The sequence below is a fragment of the Panthera onca genome, chromosome B1 (genome assembly GCF_046562875.1).
Source record: "Panthera onca isolate mPanOnc1 chromosome B1, mPanOnc1 haplotype 2, whole genome shotgun sequence".
Classification (NCBI taxonomy): Eukaryota; Metazoa; Chordata; class Mammalia; order Carnivora; family Felidae; genus Panthera; species Panthera onca.
The window spans coordinates 99,800,575-99,819,853 of NC_138342.1; the positions used below are offsets into that span (position 1 = coordinate 99,800,575).

Consider the following 19,279-nt stretch of genomic DNA (forward strand, 5'->3'; position numbering starts at 1 on the left):
AAGTAGTATTAAAGGGAACTTTTAAGTCTTCACATAATGAGCACTTCGCAGTGGAAATTATGGATGTTCTAGATACATCTTGCATGGTGGGTTTGGTTTATGTACTATACACCAAAAGCAGATCCCTAAGATAGTATTTCACCTTCATTTTACCCTTTTGCTGAAATTTAGTGCTTTTTAGAATCATACTCTGCAAAGTTATAGTAATACATATCTGAAAGGAATCTGCTGTCTCTTTAAATAGTATCATTATGGCCAGATCTGTATCTCTTTGAAGCACAGCAAAACAGCTCAAAGTTATTTAGAATAAAAATCTTACACATTGTATTTCAATTACTTATGGAATGCTTAGAGTGTATCTTCTTTTAGGTTAGCAGGAAGCACAGTCCCTGCCCCACACTACATTGGAGCTCACTATTTTAAAACACACACATGTACACACACACACACACACACACACACACACACACACAATTAAGATGTAGAACGGCCAAAAGCAGAAAAAATACTAAATCTCAGTGCTATGAGGCTGTCTCCCCTCCCCCCAACCCCTCAGTAGACACTCAACTTCAGGATGGAAGGGTTGGATGGAAAGGGTTCAGGATGGAAAGGGTTACTTGAAAGCTTCCATGATGCCACTTCAAAGCTTTCATTTAAAAGAAGTCGCATAGCTTTGCTTCCTGGAATATCTTTTCAAGGACAGAAGTTGAAAAACTCTAGCATAGTGGCCACTTATCAAAAAATACATCTCTGTATTCTTCTCCCATTTAGAATCCTTGTGATGACAAACGCCACAGAGACATTTGGTCTAAAGAAAAAACCTGTGATCGTTTACCAAAATTCTTGGTAATAGGACCCCAGAAAACTGGTGAGAGCTTTTTGTTATGATTAACCAAACAGTATAAAATTCCTGATGACTAGACAGTGAGTTCTTGTCATAAACAGTTTTCAAAATTCCTATATATACTGATGGATGAATAACACATTGGTTCTCTGACATAATGTTTGTTTAGCTTGATAATGTATTTAAATGCTTGTCAAGGAATTTTTTAAAGTGAAAAAGATGAAAATAAATGTCACACTGTTTGAATATCCAGCAATTTGGTAGCAAATATTCCTTTTTTGCCAAAGACCTTAATTTAAAAATGTTAACGTTTTTAAATGTTTAACATGTTTAAAAAGTGACTGACAGGATTTCATCAAAAGTCGAGATAAACACATATAAGTATCGATAACTCTTTATAATAAATCCCTTCCAGAAAAACAGCCTCTTCCTGCCATCTTCCTGATACAGTTTATCTCTAAACTATTTCTTGCAGAGATGACTGTTTTCTAAAAATCTAAAGGATGTTTGACAAGCAGAATTCCAGACATAAACAAAACTTTGTGCTAACAAAGGCATTTACTCATACCCAGGAGAAATCTTAAATTGGCATGCAATTTTTGTGCCTTTTCTTAAATTGGCATGCAATTTTTTCTCCCCATAAACTTCTTGTCTCTTTAAGAATCAGTATTAAAATGAAACCCAGTGGAAGCTTTAAAATGCCAAATATCCATGCTCTTTCCTGCATGATAAATTATTTGGGGCTCTTGGATTCTGGCTTCACAGAAAACAGCCATTTCAACCATATCCCCTTCTAAGGGGAATACCTTCCGTCTCCTCATTTCTCTAAAAATAACTGGAGAAAATTTTATGTAATGTACACAGAGAGGTTAGCCTATTCATTTTCTCTTAGTCCCATTTGCCAATATCAATCTGAAAACAATAATGAATATGATAAATACTTTTCTTGTCCTTGTTTATTTCATTTGGCCTTATGTATTTTAAAGTCAAGAGGCAGCTAGAAAAATACCTAAAGTAAAGTCTTTTCAGCGAACTCCCACTGTCATTACTGATCATGTCTCTCTGAAGCGTGGCATATCGAGTTCACTCCAGAAAGCCCTGCAGGAAGGGCTGCCTCTTGTTTCATGCTAGATGTGCAGACATTTAAAAATCATGGTCAGATGGAAGAATCAGTACTTGCCATCTTAAACTCAGTTGTGTTTCCAAATGTTTATGTTACAATTATATATGACATTTACCTTTGGAAGAAAATTTTTTATCTCCTTTTTATGGAAACTAATTTTTTTCCCAGTTCTGTAGTGGTATAATTTACATGCAATAAAAATCACCAATTTTAAATGAAAATTCTGATGAATTTTGACAATTGTACACAGTTGTGTAACCACCACAACATTCTGTCTCAAAAACAAAACCAAAAAAACCCCACTTTGTCTCCCTAAAAAGTTTCTCCACCCATGTGCCTTTGCAGTCAATGCCCCTCCCCCATCCTCAGTCACAGGAAACTACTTTCTGGTACCATAGTTTTGCTTTTCTAGAATTTCATATAAACGGAAGAGTAAAATGTGCAGTCTTGTGCATTTGACTTCTTTCACTTAAGATAATGCTTTTGAGATTCATCCATGTTACTATGTATATCAATATTTTGTGAAGTTGATGTTTTAAAAGGATAAACATATCTTCTCATCAGTTACATAAAAATTAAATAGCTTCATTTTAACTTTAGTTTCATCAGAAGCATTTTTCTGAATAATTTTGCATAGATGTATATTCTTATGCATATTCAAATATTTTTAGTGTTGAAACTGACAAAAAATAAAACTGAAGCTTTATGGATGTTATTTGAATGTGTGTGTCTGTGATTAGGTGGTTGTTTTACATACATACACACATTAAACACATTCAAACACACACACATAGGACAGGTTATTCAGACCCAAGAATAAGTGTAGGTAAAGACAGAGTTCAGAAACCGCAATCTAACAATTTTCTGACCACTGATAAATTATATGATACCTTTTACTGACTATGCAAACAATTACATGTCTATTTTTTCAGTTTGTCTTATTAATGCTGGTCATGCTATTAAAAGCAAACAATATGATTGAATACAATTCTTAAAAATAAAATTCAGAAAAGAATGCTTTCAGTTGATCTAAGAAAGGAACTAATTCTCTTTTCTTTTTTCACATTATAATGGTCATACTTCCTATCCTCACAAAGACTTTTTTTTTCAATTTTTAAATGCATTATTGAATTTTTATCTCATAAAAGCTGTTATTTTAAAAAATACTTTACTAATATTGAGATATGAAGCTATTTAGGTACTTTTATACAGATTGTCTTACTTGACCCTCATAAAACCCTGATAGCTAAGTATTTTTCCCCCACTACACAGATAAGAAAACTAAGTCTCAGCTTAGATATTTTTGTTCACATTCACACAACTGATAAGTGTTAGAAATAGAATCCTGATCCTAGAATTTACCTGACTCTAAACACCATGTTCAAGAAAGCTTTACTCTACTACGGATTTCAAGTAATGGAACATTTTTCCCCCAAATAAGTTTTAGATTTTGTTACACATTTCTTTTAAGTTGTGATTTTCAAAGTGTACTGAATCAGAACCTCTGGGATAGGGTTCGATTCTCTGTGTTTTAACAAGACCTCCAGGTTAGTCTAAGGCATGCTAAAGTGTGAGAACCACTGTTTTAGGTCAAGCTTGTGAAGAGCATTTTTATTTTGTATATCATAGATTACTATGTTTCATTCCTCACAGGTACCCATGGGTATAGATAAAATGTTCATAGTTTGGCTAAGATATAATCTAGAAACACTGCCTCTTTCAATTCATTGTTTTAGACAATTTTGCTATTGACAGAGTTATTTTAACAAATTTTCTGTTGTGTTGATATACTAGATTTAAGTACAATATTAAATAGAGCTTGTCAGAGAGATAAGAAAATTCAAAATTTAATACAGATGGCAACATGACATTATTACTAAGCAAAATCAGAAAGTAATTTCTCCAAGTGAGAGAAATGTTATAAGGCCATGTCTGAAGACCACTGCTAGCTATTATTGACCTAGACTATAATTCACAGGTCCCGCTCCATCAGATTGTATAATGATATAAACCACATTAGAACAGAGAAGTGGAAACTAGAGCCTTAAGAAGACCGAATACATGGACCAGAAATATTTTAATAGTATGATTTTATAAACACAATTACAATTACAGCAAGCATGTGGTTAAATTTTAGGCAAACTGAACTCAGATTGTCTTTTTCTTGTAGCAACCTAATCTGTACCCTTTAGCTCATAATTTAGGCTCTAAAACACTAATTTTACAGTCTATGACATTGCTCATTTTGGAAAAAAAATCATACTCTTGATCCTCAATAGTCACAGATCCATATGGGCACTTGTGATATGCCATTCTCTTTCCAAATTGCAAATTTTATGTTATATCACTAAGAAAGGACACAATTTTTTTCCAAAAACCTATTTTTGATATCACATTTTTAAGTAAGCATATTCAAATTTAAACAAACGTGTTGAAAGTTTAAATTGTGTCTCAAATTTAATCAGCTTTCATAGGCCTTAGGAAGAACTTATAGGAGAACTCAGCTACATGATTTTAGTGATGTAATATCTTCTATTAAATAATGATGTCTTTCATTCATATAATGCCTTATTAATACCAAAATATCTTCAGGTTCAACATATCTTTTCATCCCCAGAGAAAGTCTATGAAATAAGCAAGGCAGGTGACTTCCCACCAAAAAAGCCAAGCTAAAAGCCAAGTCACAGACCAAATCAGTGACTGAGATGAGGTCAAAAACCAGTTCTCCTAGTCCCTGCAACAAGCCTTTTCTCACATCACACTTAACTCCATTTTTCCAACATGCCTCTTTTAAAATGCTGATTACCTATTCAGTTTAATTCAAGGAGTACTAATATGTATCTGTTTGGATCATTACAATACTTAGTATATTAATGACTTTGAAATGCTAATGGTAGGAATCTGTTTTCATTTAATTAATTTCTAAACCTCTATTGTCTTTTCAGGAACCACTGCTTTGTATTTGTTCCTGGTTATGCATCCTTCCATCTTTAGTAACTCCCCCAGCCCAAAAACCTTTGAGGAGGTACAGTTCTTTAATAGAAATAACTACCACAGGGGGATTGATTGGTAAGATGGGTTATTAGTATAAATCTAAAAGTATATATACTATGCACAGTATAAAAATTAGTGCTAATATTTATAAACATAGAAGCTTGTAGCCACAAATAAAAGTTATCCTCTGTACCTTGGAAATGGAGTCAATAAAATGAAGAAGCACAGAAATTATTCACAAGAAATTTTTCTCAGTTTGTTATGGGACTCATTGCTTCAAGAGGCCCACATGTAATCTGAATTTGCATTAATTATCTTTGATGCTTATTACAGATACGAAGTTAGAGAAATACTGTAACACCCAGAAATTTCATTCCTCTCTCTTCTTAAAACACTTTCATAGCTTTCTCTTCCTGTGCACTTTGCATTAAAGTGATGCTACAGTCCCTCTATATATTTTTTTTATTTTGCTTTGGCATTTTAGGTTAAAAAAATAAATAAATAGAACTAGAAATTTGTGTATATTTCATGAATAATGAAATAAATGAAATAAGTGAAATAAAGCTATCAGCAATATTTAATTTTTGGTCTTGAATTGAAATAAGAACTATATCAACCATGCAAGGAAAATAATTAAATTAAAAATAAAAGTTAAAATGTCAAATACATACAAAATATAATAATATAGTAGGAATATATGTTGCAAATTAACATGTTAATCACAAAATATATCTGCAAGTCTTGCTGTTAAGGTAGAAATTCTAGGCAGAAAGTGATATGAAAGAATGGAATTTTTATAATAATTCTAGGGCATGAGCATAAACATTTTGCATGTATTTTAGCATAAAGGGTTGTTATATATTAACTTCTGTTGTCAAATTGCATGATCTCAATTTCATAAGTATCACCCCCCCTCAAGAGTTGCTTGTGTGTGGTCCAAATGGAAAGAAAAGAAATGAGTTGAGGATAATTTGAGCACCTACTAGGAATTACATATATTCTAACTGCAATATATTTCACTGCCAACTCTTCAAACAGGGCTTGATATTGATTAATTGTATTGTGTTAAATAACAACTGTGAGAACCAAGAAAGCATCAACCACTTCAGCTGCTATTTGACCACTGACTCAAATATATATGCCTGTGTACAGTAGAATAAAAATATGTTAACATTAGGACTAAAGGGAGTGATTAAAAGCTGCTTTAAAAGGGGGGGGGGGGGCATGCCTGCATGGCTCAGTCGGTAAAGCTTCCAACTCTTGATCTCAGCTCAGGTCTTGATCCCAGGGTGGTGAGCTCAAGCCCCACACTGGGCTCCACTCTGGGTGTGAGGCCTACTTTAAAAAAAGAAAAAAGTGGAGAGGAATGCAATACTTGAAGTCCCTGGGATTTAAGAATATCTCTAAGAAAAGGGGTGCCTGGGTGGCTGAGTCAGTTAAGTGTCTGACTCTTAGTTTAGGCTCAGGTCATGATCTCACAGTTTGTGAGTTTCAGCCCCACATCTGGCTCCTCGCTGACAGTGCAGAGCCTGCTTGGGATTCTCTCTCTCCCTCTCTCTCTACCCCTCCCCTGCTCACTCTCTCTGTCTCTAAATAAATAAATAAACTTAAAAAAAAGAATATCTGTAAGAATAATCAATTTTTAAAAAGTTGTCCAGAAGTCAGTAATGTATATAAGGCACTATAACAGGACAAAATGTCCCTTAAGCAGTTTACAAAAAGATGACATAAATAAGTAGAAAGCTAATGATTTTAAGTCCAACTCACTAAAAACACCTCAATTGCAAACACTTTTGCATTGACAAATTATATGTTTATAAAAGACAACACAAATAACAAAAGTACCTGCAAATGTCAGTCTATTATCAGTAACTCTGGCTTTGCTGTCAATGATGTCAGATGTATTCACGGTCCTCAGGCTGGCCGTGTCTCTCTGTGAAGTGTCAGCACCTCCATAGTCCCTTTGGGACCACAGAGCCATAAAGTGGAAGAGTTTGATAGTAGGTCTCAGCATGCCAAGGTGGCTTACAGAATTAACACAGGCACAGTGAGTCTGGACCCATGGAACTGCTTTTCCTAGAAAACTGGGGAAAACCAGGGCTGCCTTAACTGACAGGCAACCTAAACACAAGCTGAGGACAAAAGCAAAGTAGGGCAGATGAAAATAAGAACACTCCATCTTTGGTAAAATAGCCAACATTTACAATCAGGAGATCAAGAGAAATGTTTGATTCATACAGACACTTAAATTTTATATTCTGTGGTTTGGTATTATTTTTTATAATTACATGGGGATGAAGTGAAGGCTTGGACTGGTACTTGGGGAGCCCTAAAATCCTGTTAGCACTTAGAACTTCTAAATGTCTTGATCTAGCTGTGAGTTAAATCGCTTAGAAATACTCACAGTCAACCCAAGTAACAAATAAATGTGGAATATTGCAAAAGTCACATCTTTCAGTAAAAAAAGATGGTGAGATATTATGAAAGTAGCCAAGCTTAAACGAGGCAGGCATTCACTTTTAACTAGAGTGGTTTACACTCTAGTTTGTTCACCAGTTCTTTAGATAATCTGAATTCATATTCCCCAGATGTTACCTATTTGTACCCTGAAAATATGAAGCTGAATTCTTATTTACCTGTTCATTCATCAGACATTTTACAAGTGCCTCTAAGTGCCAGCCACTACACTAGAAAAATGTGGGCATACTGGCAAACAAGAACTGGCCCCTGCTTTTTCCATGAGCCTCTGGGGCCAGGCAAAATCAATACATTATAGGTCCAAGATCCAGAACTTCGTGAAGAGGTTTTTAAGGTCTAAACTGTTACAGGTATAGAGAGGACTGCTGGGAAAGTGGGACCATTTTTAGAAACTAAAAGTTACTCAGAATTCAATACCTTCTGCCCTTCTTTTGTGATTTTCTGAGCCTTTCTCAGAATAAGCAAGGCTGAGACAAGCTTGGACCAAATAAGGTATCACTAGACACTTGGGATAACCTTAGCATCTCTGGAACCAGGGTGAGCATCTAACTTAAGAAATATCTTAAAATGTGGCACTTTCTACAAATAGACTATACACCAAAACAGCAGATCAAACTTTCCAGAAATTTTTATATATCTGTTTCCCCCTAAAAGGATGCCAGAATGACATATCACCAAGGCAATTTCCAGAAAACATAAAAGGATTTCTTTACTGCCCTGAGTTTCAAGACATCACTTTGTTGTACCAGCCAAACTTTGCAATATGTTAACAACTGGAATCCTACCAGAAGCTTTATCGTGTGAGATGACTAAAAGAAAACAACGTACTGCATAAAGAAGTCATCACAGAAATGCTAATGACTCTCTTGCTCAGTAACTACTGAACTACCCTATCTTGGTAGCCCAAAGTCATGATGGCTTATGAATTGAAGAGGGTGGGAGTGGAGGATGAAGCCATTATGATCAAATGTAAGAAACCCTAGAAGTTAAATTTGCACGTGCTCTCCAAAAAAGGCTCTTTTTCCTTTAAAAGTTGTCCCTTAGTCCCTCAGAAATATCTGTCATCACATGCTGAATTAGTTTATATTTGACAGCTTTTGTACAGATGAGACATTATACAAATTCTGTTATGTCTTACATTTCTGTGTGTAAGGCTTTAGCTATTCCTATGTTCATTCTGCTGGTGATTTACATTCTCACCCCACTTAAGGATATAGGACCTGACCTTGGGAAATTTGATAGGATTTTATATTTAGAAATATGTACATACTTTTTAAAATTTTATGAATATTCTAAAGAATATAAATGGCTCTAAATGGAAAAAAATGTTAAGCAAATAGGCAATGTTTACACCAGATGTGTTCTGCACTTAAACATTTTATAGTTGAATGCAACCACAGCACCACATTAGCGAGAAGGAAATTATTTCACTTGTGATGAAGTTAAAAACATTTTGTCTAAGTCCTTTTAGAATGTCTTTGAACTGAACATATCATCTGTTTTGATCAAATTTTCCTTTTGGTTCAGCACTCACACATTTTTCTCTGTAAAGTATTTCTGCATTTAGATACATTTTATATAGTTAGGATGATTATTGTTCCAGTTTGATCATTCTGTGTCTACATTTTTGCTATCTCCCGTACCTTTTTTTTTTCTGATAGTAAGCAAAACAAAAAGAAAATGTATTTAGGAAAGCATTCTCAAAATACATTATTAGTATTCTATACACTTTTCCCTTGCAAACTGTATAGAACAGATGTCTTATAGAAAAAGGCTTTTGTTTAGGAAACAAATGATTTGTGGGATACCTGTGACATCTACAGTCACCAGAGTATGAGTATAAACCAGTCTTATTTTGAGAAATATTTCTTTTCTAGGTATATGGATTTCTTCCCAGTCCCATCTAATGTCACCACTGACTTTCTGTTTGAAAAGAGTGCCAATTACTTCCACTCAGAGGAAGCTCCTAAAAGAGCAGCTTCTCTGGTCCCGAAAGCAAAGATCATTACCATCCTCATTGACCCCTCAGACCGAGCATATTCCTGGTATCAGGTAAGAAAAATACAGACAGAATCTAACAGGTAAGAAGGGGACTATGAAGAAGGGGAGATGGTTTGCAGCAATAGCAACCACCTCAGGTCTCAATAAAAGAGTAGATTTGCTAGTTTTATATCTGCATAAAAGTGGATAAAGTTTTCTTTGTTTCTGGAGATACTTTCTCAAGTTTTTTTTTTTTTAATTTTGCACTAATTGAATAAAATATATTAATGAAGTGAAAATATAACAAAATATTACATATTTGGATGTGCATATGTGCTTCTACACATCTGCATTTTGAAAAAAATAGACTAAGGGCCCCATTTCCTTGGAAACTATAAAGTTAAGATAAATGTGAAATGCTGTATTCAGAAACTCCTTACCTGTATTAGACTAGTATTGCTTCTAACCAGAGGTCTACACCAAGACACATAATAATTAAGATGGCAAAAAAGTAGTGATAAAGAGAGAATTTTTAAAGCAGCAAGAGAAAACAGTCATATACAAGGGAAACTCCATAAGTCTATCAGCTGATTTCCAGCAGAAACCTTGTAGGCCAGAAGGGAGTGGCACGATACATTCAGGAAAAAACCTGCAACCAAGGTTATCATTCAGAATAGAAGGAGAGATTGTTTCCCCGACAAAAAAAAAAAAAGTTAAAGGAATTAATCACCACTAAATCAGCCTTCTGAAAAACATCAAAGAGAATTCTTTGAGTGGAAAGAAAAGACTATAATCAAGAGTAAGAAAATTATGAAAAGAAAAAATTTCACAGGTAAATGCAAATGTATAATAAAAATAGTAGATTAATCACTTATAAAACCAGTATACAGGTTAAAGCACAAAAGGACTAAATCAATTACATCCACAAAAATCAGTTAAGGGATTCACAAGATAAAAGGATGTAAAAGTGTGACATCATATACATAAGATGGGGGAAGTAAAAATTTAGTGTTTTAAGATGGGTCCAAACTCAAGCAACCACCAACTTAATATAGACTGCTATATGCATAAGAGGTTATATATGAACCTAATGGTAATCACAAATCAGAAATGTATAGTAGATACCCAAAATGATAAAGAGAAAGGAATCCAAGCATAATAAGAAAGAAAGCCATCAAACCACAAAGGAAGAGGACAAGAGAAGAAAGGAACAGATAAGACCTATAAAAACAATTATAAAACAAGTAACAAAATGGCAATAAGTACATACCTATCAATAATTACTATAAATGTAAATGGACTAAACGCTCCAATCAAAAGACACTGGGTGACTGAATGGATAAAAAAGCAAGACCTATCTATATGCTGCCTGCAAGACACTCACTTCAGACCTAAAGACACATACAGATTGAAAGTGAAGAGATGGAAAAACATTTACCATGCCAAAAGAAGCAAAAAGAAAGCTAGGGTAGCAATGCTTCTTATATCAGACAAAATATACTTTAAAACAAAGACTGTAACAAAAGACAAAGAAGGATACCACATAATGACAAAGGTAATAACCAAAACAAAACAACAAAACCAAAAACTCCTTATCTGAAACCCTGCACCTGGGTTGGAACTAAGTCTGCTTCTCTGTACTAAAGTGAATGCACATAGCTCTGATCTTGCAGGTAAGAGTGGTACATTCCATTTCCACTGATAGGATTTCAAACAGATAATTCATGACAATCTATAATATTAGAGAATAAAGTTTCTCAGCACTGGGTCCTTTTGTTATTTAACAAAAGTAGTTTTTCCATATTCAAAAAAGAAGAACAGATTGTCAGGAAAGGTTTTGTGGCTGAGACAGAGTAGGGGAAAGCTCATAATAAAGCAGATGGAATCTTAGATAGGCAGATTGATAATAATCTGCATAATAGGAAGTGAGACAGCCTGGAAAGGCGAAATCCACAACTCCACACTAAGCATTGACACCAGACTCCTACAGCCATCTTTTAAATCATAGTATACAGCAAATTGTAAATTGACTGATTAGATTTTGTGCCTTTTACCTTTTCTACCAGGTATCTGGAGAAAAGAGAAATAAGCCTTAATTGACTCAAAGAGAAAAGAAAATTGGAACTTGGCAACCACTTATCCCCTGAGAAATTGAGAATTTACCATAAAAGGAGGTTTCAAGGCTGTAAGCTAACAAAATGTCCCAAATATTATAAATAAATCACTCTGTACTGGCAAAATGCAGGCCTTAACAAAGTCTAGTAGTGTTTGTAGTGTAGTAATTTGAATCTCAATTGCAGCAAATTTGCTATTCAACTAGATGTGGTAAACATCCACAAACCTACCACTAAGCCTGAATATTTATTGGTCAATTTAGGGAAAAGGTGATTTCTTCAAACCCATGGGCCTCAGCCTGAGCCATTATGAAACACTTTCCTATTTGGATTGCTGCTTTCTGCATTTCTGTACAATAAATGATTCTGATTCATCACAAAGGAAGGTTACCATTAGGTAAAATAATCTTGGCTTTTAGATGCTAGGTAGTATATGATAAAAGCTGTGCATTTCAGATAATGTACATGTCAGAGTTTTAGGTAGTTTTTCCATTTAAAATAGCCAGTAGGGCTTTTCTAATCTAAAACTGCATTCTAGATGGAGCAAAACTGTGGCAGAACCAGTAGAGTGCTTGTGTATTATGGATACTCAATGGACATAACAAATGGTTTGCTTATGGGCTGAAAGGGGGGCATTAATGCAACTTTCAAAAGTTTACATTCAGAATAAATATATACACTAAGAAAACAAGTCAGTAAAGTTAGTTAAGGAAGCCTATCAATAAGAATTCAGCCTCTGCCAAATAAGTTCTCAAAAATATTCCCTCATCAGTGTCATAAGTTTAAATCCTGATGCTCCAAGCAAACATTTTCATCCCTTATTAATTGCAAAACAAATAACTCTCCAGCAGTGAGTCACTCCTTCCTTTAGCTTCGAGACTTGTCGCAGAGATTGGTTTTTAATTATTCATGCCTATAGTTCAAGTTAGTTTAATTATCCACCTTTTCATCATAGCATCAGCGATCGCATGAAGACCCTGCAGCTCTGAAGTTCAGCTTTTACGAAGTGATCTCAGCTGGTCCCCGTGCACCCTCCGAGCTTAGAGCCTTGCAGAAGAGATGTTTGATCCCAGGGTGGTATGCCAGCCACATCGAGAGATGGCTTGTTTATTTTCCTCCCTTTCAGGTATTGAGCAATAAGAATTTCCATCATGTTACAATCTCATTAAGTTGATGACTTTGCCTCCAGGATAGAGGAAATTTTTACTCATTAAAACATTACTGGCTTTTACTCTTTAGTTGTAAATAATAAGACTGTGGCAAGGAATAATAGTTAGGCAGAGGTAGACACTGTTTAATTTTCTTTCTAAAAGTATTTCAGGATAATTCTCCCTGCTGTATTTTCCAGTGCATACCCTTTTTGATTGTCAAGAGCTTCAAAAGCTTCATATCCCTGATTCTTATTCTGTGAATAAAACTTGAGAACATCTTAACCAAACAAGGCAAATAATGTTTTTCTTAATTAAGTGTCATTATTTCCCTTTGAACCACCTTGCTGAATTTTTCATGAGCTTTGTGTTTTTCTTGCCTTCTTTGCTTCTCTTTTTTGCTAGACATCAACCTAGATTGCAAACTCAGCCCCTCATTTAGATAGCTTAAAGCAGTCCAGTCACATCGGACGTAGTGTATGCTTGTGTATCTAGGACTGTGCTGTCCAGTGTGATAGCTGCTGCCACATCTGGTTATTTAAATTTCTACTAAAAGTATATAAAATTAAAAATTTAGTTTCTCAATGACATTAGCCACATTTTAAATGCTCCATAGCTACCTTTTAGACACCACAGCTATAGAACAATGCCCATAGTCACAGAACATTCTAGGGAACAATGCCAGTCTAGACTGAATAGAAATATTGGAGAAGAGGTATGAGCAGAAGTTGCACTGCACTCTTTGTGGTCTTTCATTATGGTCACCTGTCATTCTATCTTCTGGGCCACACCCCTCCCTCATTAGAGTAACAAGCAAACTCTTCCCCTCAGTCAGTTGAAGAACTTCTGTCCACATTCAGGTTCTCTGGGAGTCTTGTCTTTTTCTCCAAATGGATTATCTAAGTATTTCTTAAAACTTTACAGTGCTACTCCTTTGAATGGACTCATGGAGAATGACATGTCCTCTGTGTCATTACACCTGGTCTTATTACAACTTTTCTTCTTTTCTACAGTGCTCCTTCCAATCTTGAATGATGTAATCATTGTTTTGCCTGTTGTTGGTGGGGTTTTCTTAAGATTTTTTTTAAGTAATCTCTATACCCAACATGGGGCTTGAACTCACAACCCCAAAATCAACAGTCATATGCTCAACTGACTGAGCCAACCAGGCACACCAGTTTTGCCTATTTTAAACTTGGTTTCCATTTGTGATGTGTAATCACATTTCTTAAGCTCATTTGGTCCCCTCAAATGGCTTTTTTGTTTTCATAGTATTTTGGGGACTTCTCAGATTACAAAACCTAAGTACACTTAATCAGTGTGATTTATTTCTTATTCGAAGTCATTAATGAGATTGGTCTGGTTAAGTCTAACAACAATGTATGCAAATGCCCTCAGTAGAATGTCTCTTATTGACTAAATTCAGAGTGCACGAATTTTTAATTATACAGTTACACATCTATCCTCAATGTGCATTGTCTTTTTTTTAATTTCTCTGGTAATTTAGTTGCTAATTATTGATGGGCAACAGCTAAGGATGGATCCTGCTACAGTGATGGATGAAGTACAGAAATTTCTAGGAGTCTCTCCTCATTATAATTACTCAGAAGCTTTAACGTAAGTTTATATTCTAATTAACTTATTGAAGTTTCATTAGAGAACTGGTTTTTTAAAAGTTGCAGTTTGGTGATGCAACTATTATGTTGGCTTCTCCTTATGTAACTTAATTATTTTCTGATTAGTTTGACATTAACTACTTGGGAATGAACTTTTCAGCAGTGTGGCAAAGAAATGTTCTAAATCCTCTGTTGATTTCTAACTATGAAAGATTTCCCCTAGAAGAAAAGCAGAGAAGCAAAATAATTGTAAATCTTAAAACCAAGAATTAACCCACAAAAGTGGCTACTTAAAAAAAGTCAGTAAGTGCTAAACCTGTTTAACAGACAATAGTGGGAACTCTTGCAAGCATGAAGAGGTGATTAACTGGATGGTTTATGAGCCCTGTCTTTTGTGCAATTTTCAAAAATAATGTCATGCAGCAAGAAATCACCCAGTAGGTGACTGAATAGGCAGAGAGATATGCTCTTATTACTCTTACACATACTTCCATGTTTTGCTTTTATGTCTTTTCCCACTGTGTATCTGACCCTGTCACCTCTCCTTTGAAGGCCACAGCAATTACAGCTCTGGTTTGGTTTTCTTTTGCTGCTCTTTTCTGATTTCCTTAGGTAACTAACACCATCTGGGCCAGGACAAGCATAAGGCAAGAGAGGCATTAGTACTGTAAGAAGGCACTCGTTCTCAGGACCCCGCAAATACCTGACAGTGAGTGCCTCCTGAAATTTTGCCCCCTAGGTAGCTCTCTTACCTGACTCTGGACTCCACTTAGCATTTGAAATAAGACCTCCATCTTACTTTGTTCATTATAATAGTCAGCAATAATATTCATGAGGGTTGTGTTTGTTCCTATTTCACGTGCTTAGAGCAACTGGAAGATAGAATTGAATGCGCCATGGACCTGACCTACACTATAATACTTTTTTTTTTAATTTTTAGACTCATAGACTGAGCCTTAAAGAAACTAAAAAACACTGTTACGGAATTCTTCCATTGTATTTCTCAGTATAAAACTCACATCTATAGATAACTGATTTTCTCTTTTCATTGTATACTTTATCTTACAGCAGGTTAGACATTGTGAGTGCCAGGATTCCTTTACCTTTCAGCATCCCTTACAATAAAGATTGGCAGAAAAACATCAAATACTGCTTATGTCTTGCAGAAATCATATGTAGAGACGTATGTAAAAAGGACATTTTGCTTTAGAGGACATAGGAACTTGACTTTTGAACTTCCTTCCCAAGAGCCATTTTCTTTTCTTATTACTGTTAACCTTCTGACCTATGTGTTTTTATACTATGAGTACTATTAGAGCTTTGTGGAGCGTTAGTTCAAGTACTAACACAGACTCTACTAGCCTTAGGTATTTAACTTCCGGCTTGACCTTAAAGAAAGCTGAGTGATTTTAGTTTGCAGTTAGAAATTGAAGTCCACTTTCTGCTTTATATCTTTTTAAGTATCTCTTAGAAAAGAAAGCTTTTATTTTCTAAACAGTTTTCTATTTCAAGTTGGCTTATCTTTGGGTCTTTTTTATACAGCATATAGCAAAGCATTGTATTTCAGAAAAAAAGAAGTGAAGTATTCTATAAAGACATAATTTCTTTTTTTATGGAATGGTCCTTGACCTGCATGCTGTGTATTTGTCCCCTTTGCATCCAGCTCAGCAGCAAGCTTTTTATTCCCCTCTACTGCCTAGAAAAGGGAGTGTAAACCTAAGAGAAGTAATATCAGAGCAACATACTACATACAAAGAACTGTGGATCGCTTTGCACCTGGGATGTACCTGGCTAAAATTGCCCGTTATGTGATTCTCTAGCCTCCTATGGAGCTCAGTGGGTGAAGTAGCAAGATAAGATATGTGTAGTCTCTAAAACCATGGCTTCTCATCTTGCAGGGCTTTCCAAGCTCTTACCCTGCTGATGGAGATAATGTATAGCCATTCAGTTTCTTTTTATATTTTCTTGTCAATCATCAGTTGGCTTTACACATCTTATAAAAATCAGCAGTGTACCTGTTGTAGAATATTTGGAATTTCATGTCGTTGTCTTAGTCTGAATCATCCTTCACCAAGCCTTTTGCAGTTGTTCTGAATCCTGCCCTGATAACTTAATTACTCTTGGTAAAATAACTGTACTGATAGGTTTTTTTCTGTGGTGCTTTGGACATATTGAGGATCACTGGGGGTCAAACAAAATGTATGTTCTCAGGAATGTCATTTATTGCTTCATATTTTTTTCTGCTAGTGATAGTGAAGACTAGATCTTTGGTACTTAAAAAAATAATTAAACTCCTCTAAGAATGTACTGAACTCCAAGCAGATATGAATTCTCAACTAATCACATAAATCCAGTTTTTTGCACATAGTAGAATAAATGAATTAAACCAGGTCTACATAAAGACTTTACTGAACAGGCTTGGCATGAAAGAGTACTCCAATTTAGGCACTCTATAAACTGATTATCTTCAATATAAAAAAGTCCCTATTTCAAAATTATTTTCAAGAAAAATGTCAATCAGCTTCCATTGTCAAGAGTGTTATTTATTCCTTTCCACAATTGCTAACGGAAGTACTCAAGAGTTCCAAATTTCATACACTCATTGGATAGTCTACGATGCCTTAAAATGACATAGTACTGTCATCATGAATTTTAAATGACGTATTGAATATGAAAAAAAATCTGATTTTCTTGGTCAGAATGGATGTGATTTAAATAAACAGTATAAGTTTTAAACAATATAAATAGGAACTTTTCATTCAATTATGGTAATCAGCATTTTACAATTCTAGTTCAACAAAACCTTATGCCTAAATTGTAAATTGGATTGATATACTGACGTCATTTTAGCTTTCATGTAGTGTGTTACATAGTGTTTTAGAGCCAACTAATCATTTGAGAGAAAGCAGTAAAAATAATGTGTAGCATGGAATTTTGCTACTTTGTATAAAGTAAAAGGAAAAGTATAATTTTTTTATTTTTCCATGAATATATGCTCTAATAGTTCTAGCTAGCTATCAATGTTCATGACAAGAGGTTTCACCCTTAGAAATACTAGTTAAGGGGAGCCTGGGTGGCTCAGTGGGTGAGGCGTCTGATTTCGGCTCAGGTCTTGATCTCACAGCTGGTGGGTTCGAGCCCCACATCGGGCTCTGTGCTGACAGCTCAGAGCTGGAGCCTGCTTCGGATTCTGTATCTCCCTCTCTCTCTCGGCCTCTTGCCTGCTCACACACTGTCTCTCTGTCTCTTAAAAATAAATAAATATTTACAAAAAAAAAGAAAGAAAGAAAGAAATACTAGTTAAATACCTGAACCTGATATCTTTATTTCTCAGTTAACCTGTTTGTAAACACAAAAGAGACCAGATTGAGTTATATCAATTTTTAATATTAATTTACTGTAAAAACTTTTATAAATGGACAATAAGAATTTGAAGGCCAGGGGTAAATAAAGACTGTGGGTTTGGTTCGGTTCTGTGGATGGGGCTTGACAGTCATAAAGAATTGAAGCTGCCTCAAAATTCAAGAAGCACTTCAATTGTTTCTTTTTTTTTTTTTTAATGTTTATTTATTTATTTTGAGAGACAGAGCATGAGCAGGGAAAGGGCAGAGAGAGAGAGAGAGAGAGAGAGAGAATTCCAATGTGGGGCATGAGCTTATGAACTGTAAGATAATGACCTGAGCCAAATCAAGAGTCAGACACTTAATAGACTGAGCCACCCAGGGACCCCAAGAAGGACTTCAGTTGTTTCTAATACCATTTCCCTGGCAACCAAATTTATATGCACCAGGAAGTCTTTCCCATCCCATTTTAGATGACTCTTTGTAAAAATGTGCCACATTAAAACCTTTTTTAGTAGCAAAAAAAAAAAAAAAATAGTAGCCACAATAGGGGCTCCAGGGTCATGATCTTGCAGTTAGTTTGAGCCCCATGTTGGGCTCTGTGCAGACGGCTGGGAGCCTGGAGTCTGCTTCAGATTCTGTGACTCCCTCTCTCTCTGCCCCTCCCCCACTCGTGCTTTGTCTCTGTCTCTCAAAAAATAAATAAATGTTAAAAAAAAAATTTTAAGTAGCCATGATGGCCAAAATGTGTTGTTCCCTAGACTACCCATGAAAGAGCATCTAGCAGTGGTTAGTAGTGAAAGAGAAGATAGTCTGCTCCAATTTCCTATGATGAATTTGTTTTTCAGAGTGTTCATAACTTTTCAAAATCAATATGCATGTATATGTTCTACATTTATATGTTTACATATATTGCTTCATACCAACACTAGGTGTGAGAGGTACTATTAGCTCCATTTTTCAGCTAAAAAAAAAAAAAAACAAAAAACAAAAAACAAAAAACAAACAAACAAAAAAAAAACGGGCACAGAAAGCTAAGCCAAAAGTCACTCAGCATATAAATTGAGGAGTCAGGACTGAAACTCAGCCAATCCACTGGAGCCTGCACTTCCAATCTATTAAGCTCTTCGAGTTGGCACGAGACGCTACAACTAGAGAAAAACAATATTATGAATTTTTATTAATGGATAGTACACCAACAGGAAGTACTTTCTTTAAAAGACTGAAACCTTAAAATGAGCGTTTGAAGTTGTCTCAGACTGTATTATAAAAGAATCCATCTTCAGATGCACAATCACTCTGCATAATAAATGTACAATCACAGTGATATGATTAAGTTAAAATCACACTGAAACACCACTAGAATGGTTGTAATCCAAAAGGCAATACCAAATGTTAGCAAGAATGTGGAGAAACTAGAACCCTCATATACTGCTGATAATAATGTATAATAATATGGCAACTTTGGAAAAGCAGTTTTGCAGTTCCTTAAAAATTAAACACAAGCTTACAAATAATCCAATTCTACTCTTAGGAGTCTACCCCAAGAAATGAAAACCTACATCCAACAAAGACTTGTTCACAGAAGCATTATTAATAATAGCCGAAAAATGGAACCAATCCAAATAGTCACCAACCAGT

At 35.1% G+C, this 19,279-nt stretch overlaps 1 protein-coding gene and 1 long non-coding RNA gene across 2 annotated transcripts in view; one reads left to right on the plus strand and one right to left on the minus strand.

Moving 5' to 3' along the window:
• Positions 1-19,279, plus strand: part of LOC132692157 (bifunctional heparan sulfate N-deacetylase/N-sulfotransferase 3) — a 182,651-nt gene that overhangs the window by 150,834 nt on the left and 12,538 nt on the right. Inside the window, exons 8-12 of the mRNA XM_060654300.3 lie at positions 772-868; positions 4,913-5,036; positions 9,317-9,491; positions 12,489-12,659; positions 14,189-14,298. Coding sequence (XP_060510283.3) covers positions 772-868; positions 4,913-5,036; positions 9,317-9,491; positions 12,489-12,659; positions 14,189-14,298 — 677 coding nt within the window. The remainder of the gene's footprint in view (positions 1-771; positions 869-4,912; positions 5,037-9,316; positions 9,492-12,488; positions 12,660-14,188; positions 14,299-19,279) is intronic.
• Positions 1-19,279, minus strand: part of LOC144616145 (uncharacterized) — a 251,109-nt gene that overhangs the window by 45,327 nt on the left and 186,503 nt on the right. The window lies entirely within an intron of this gene.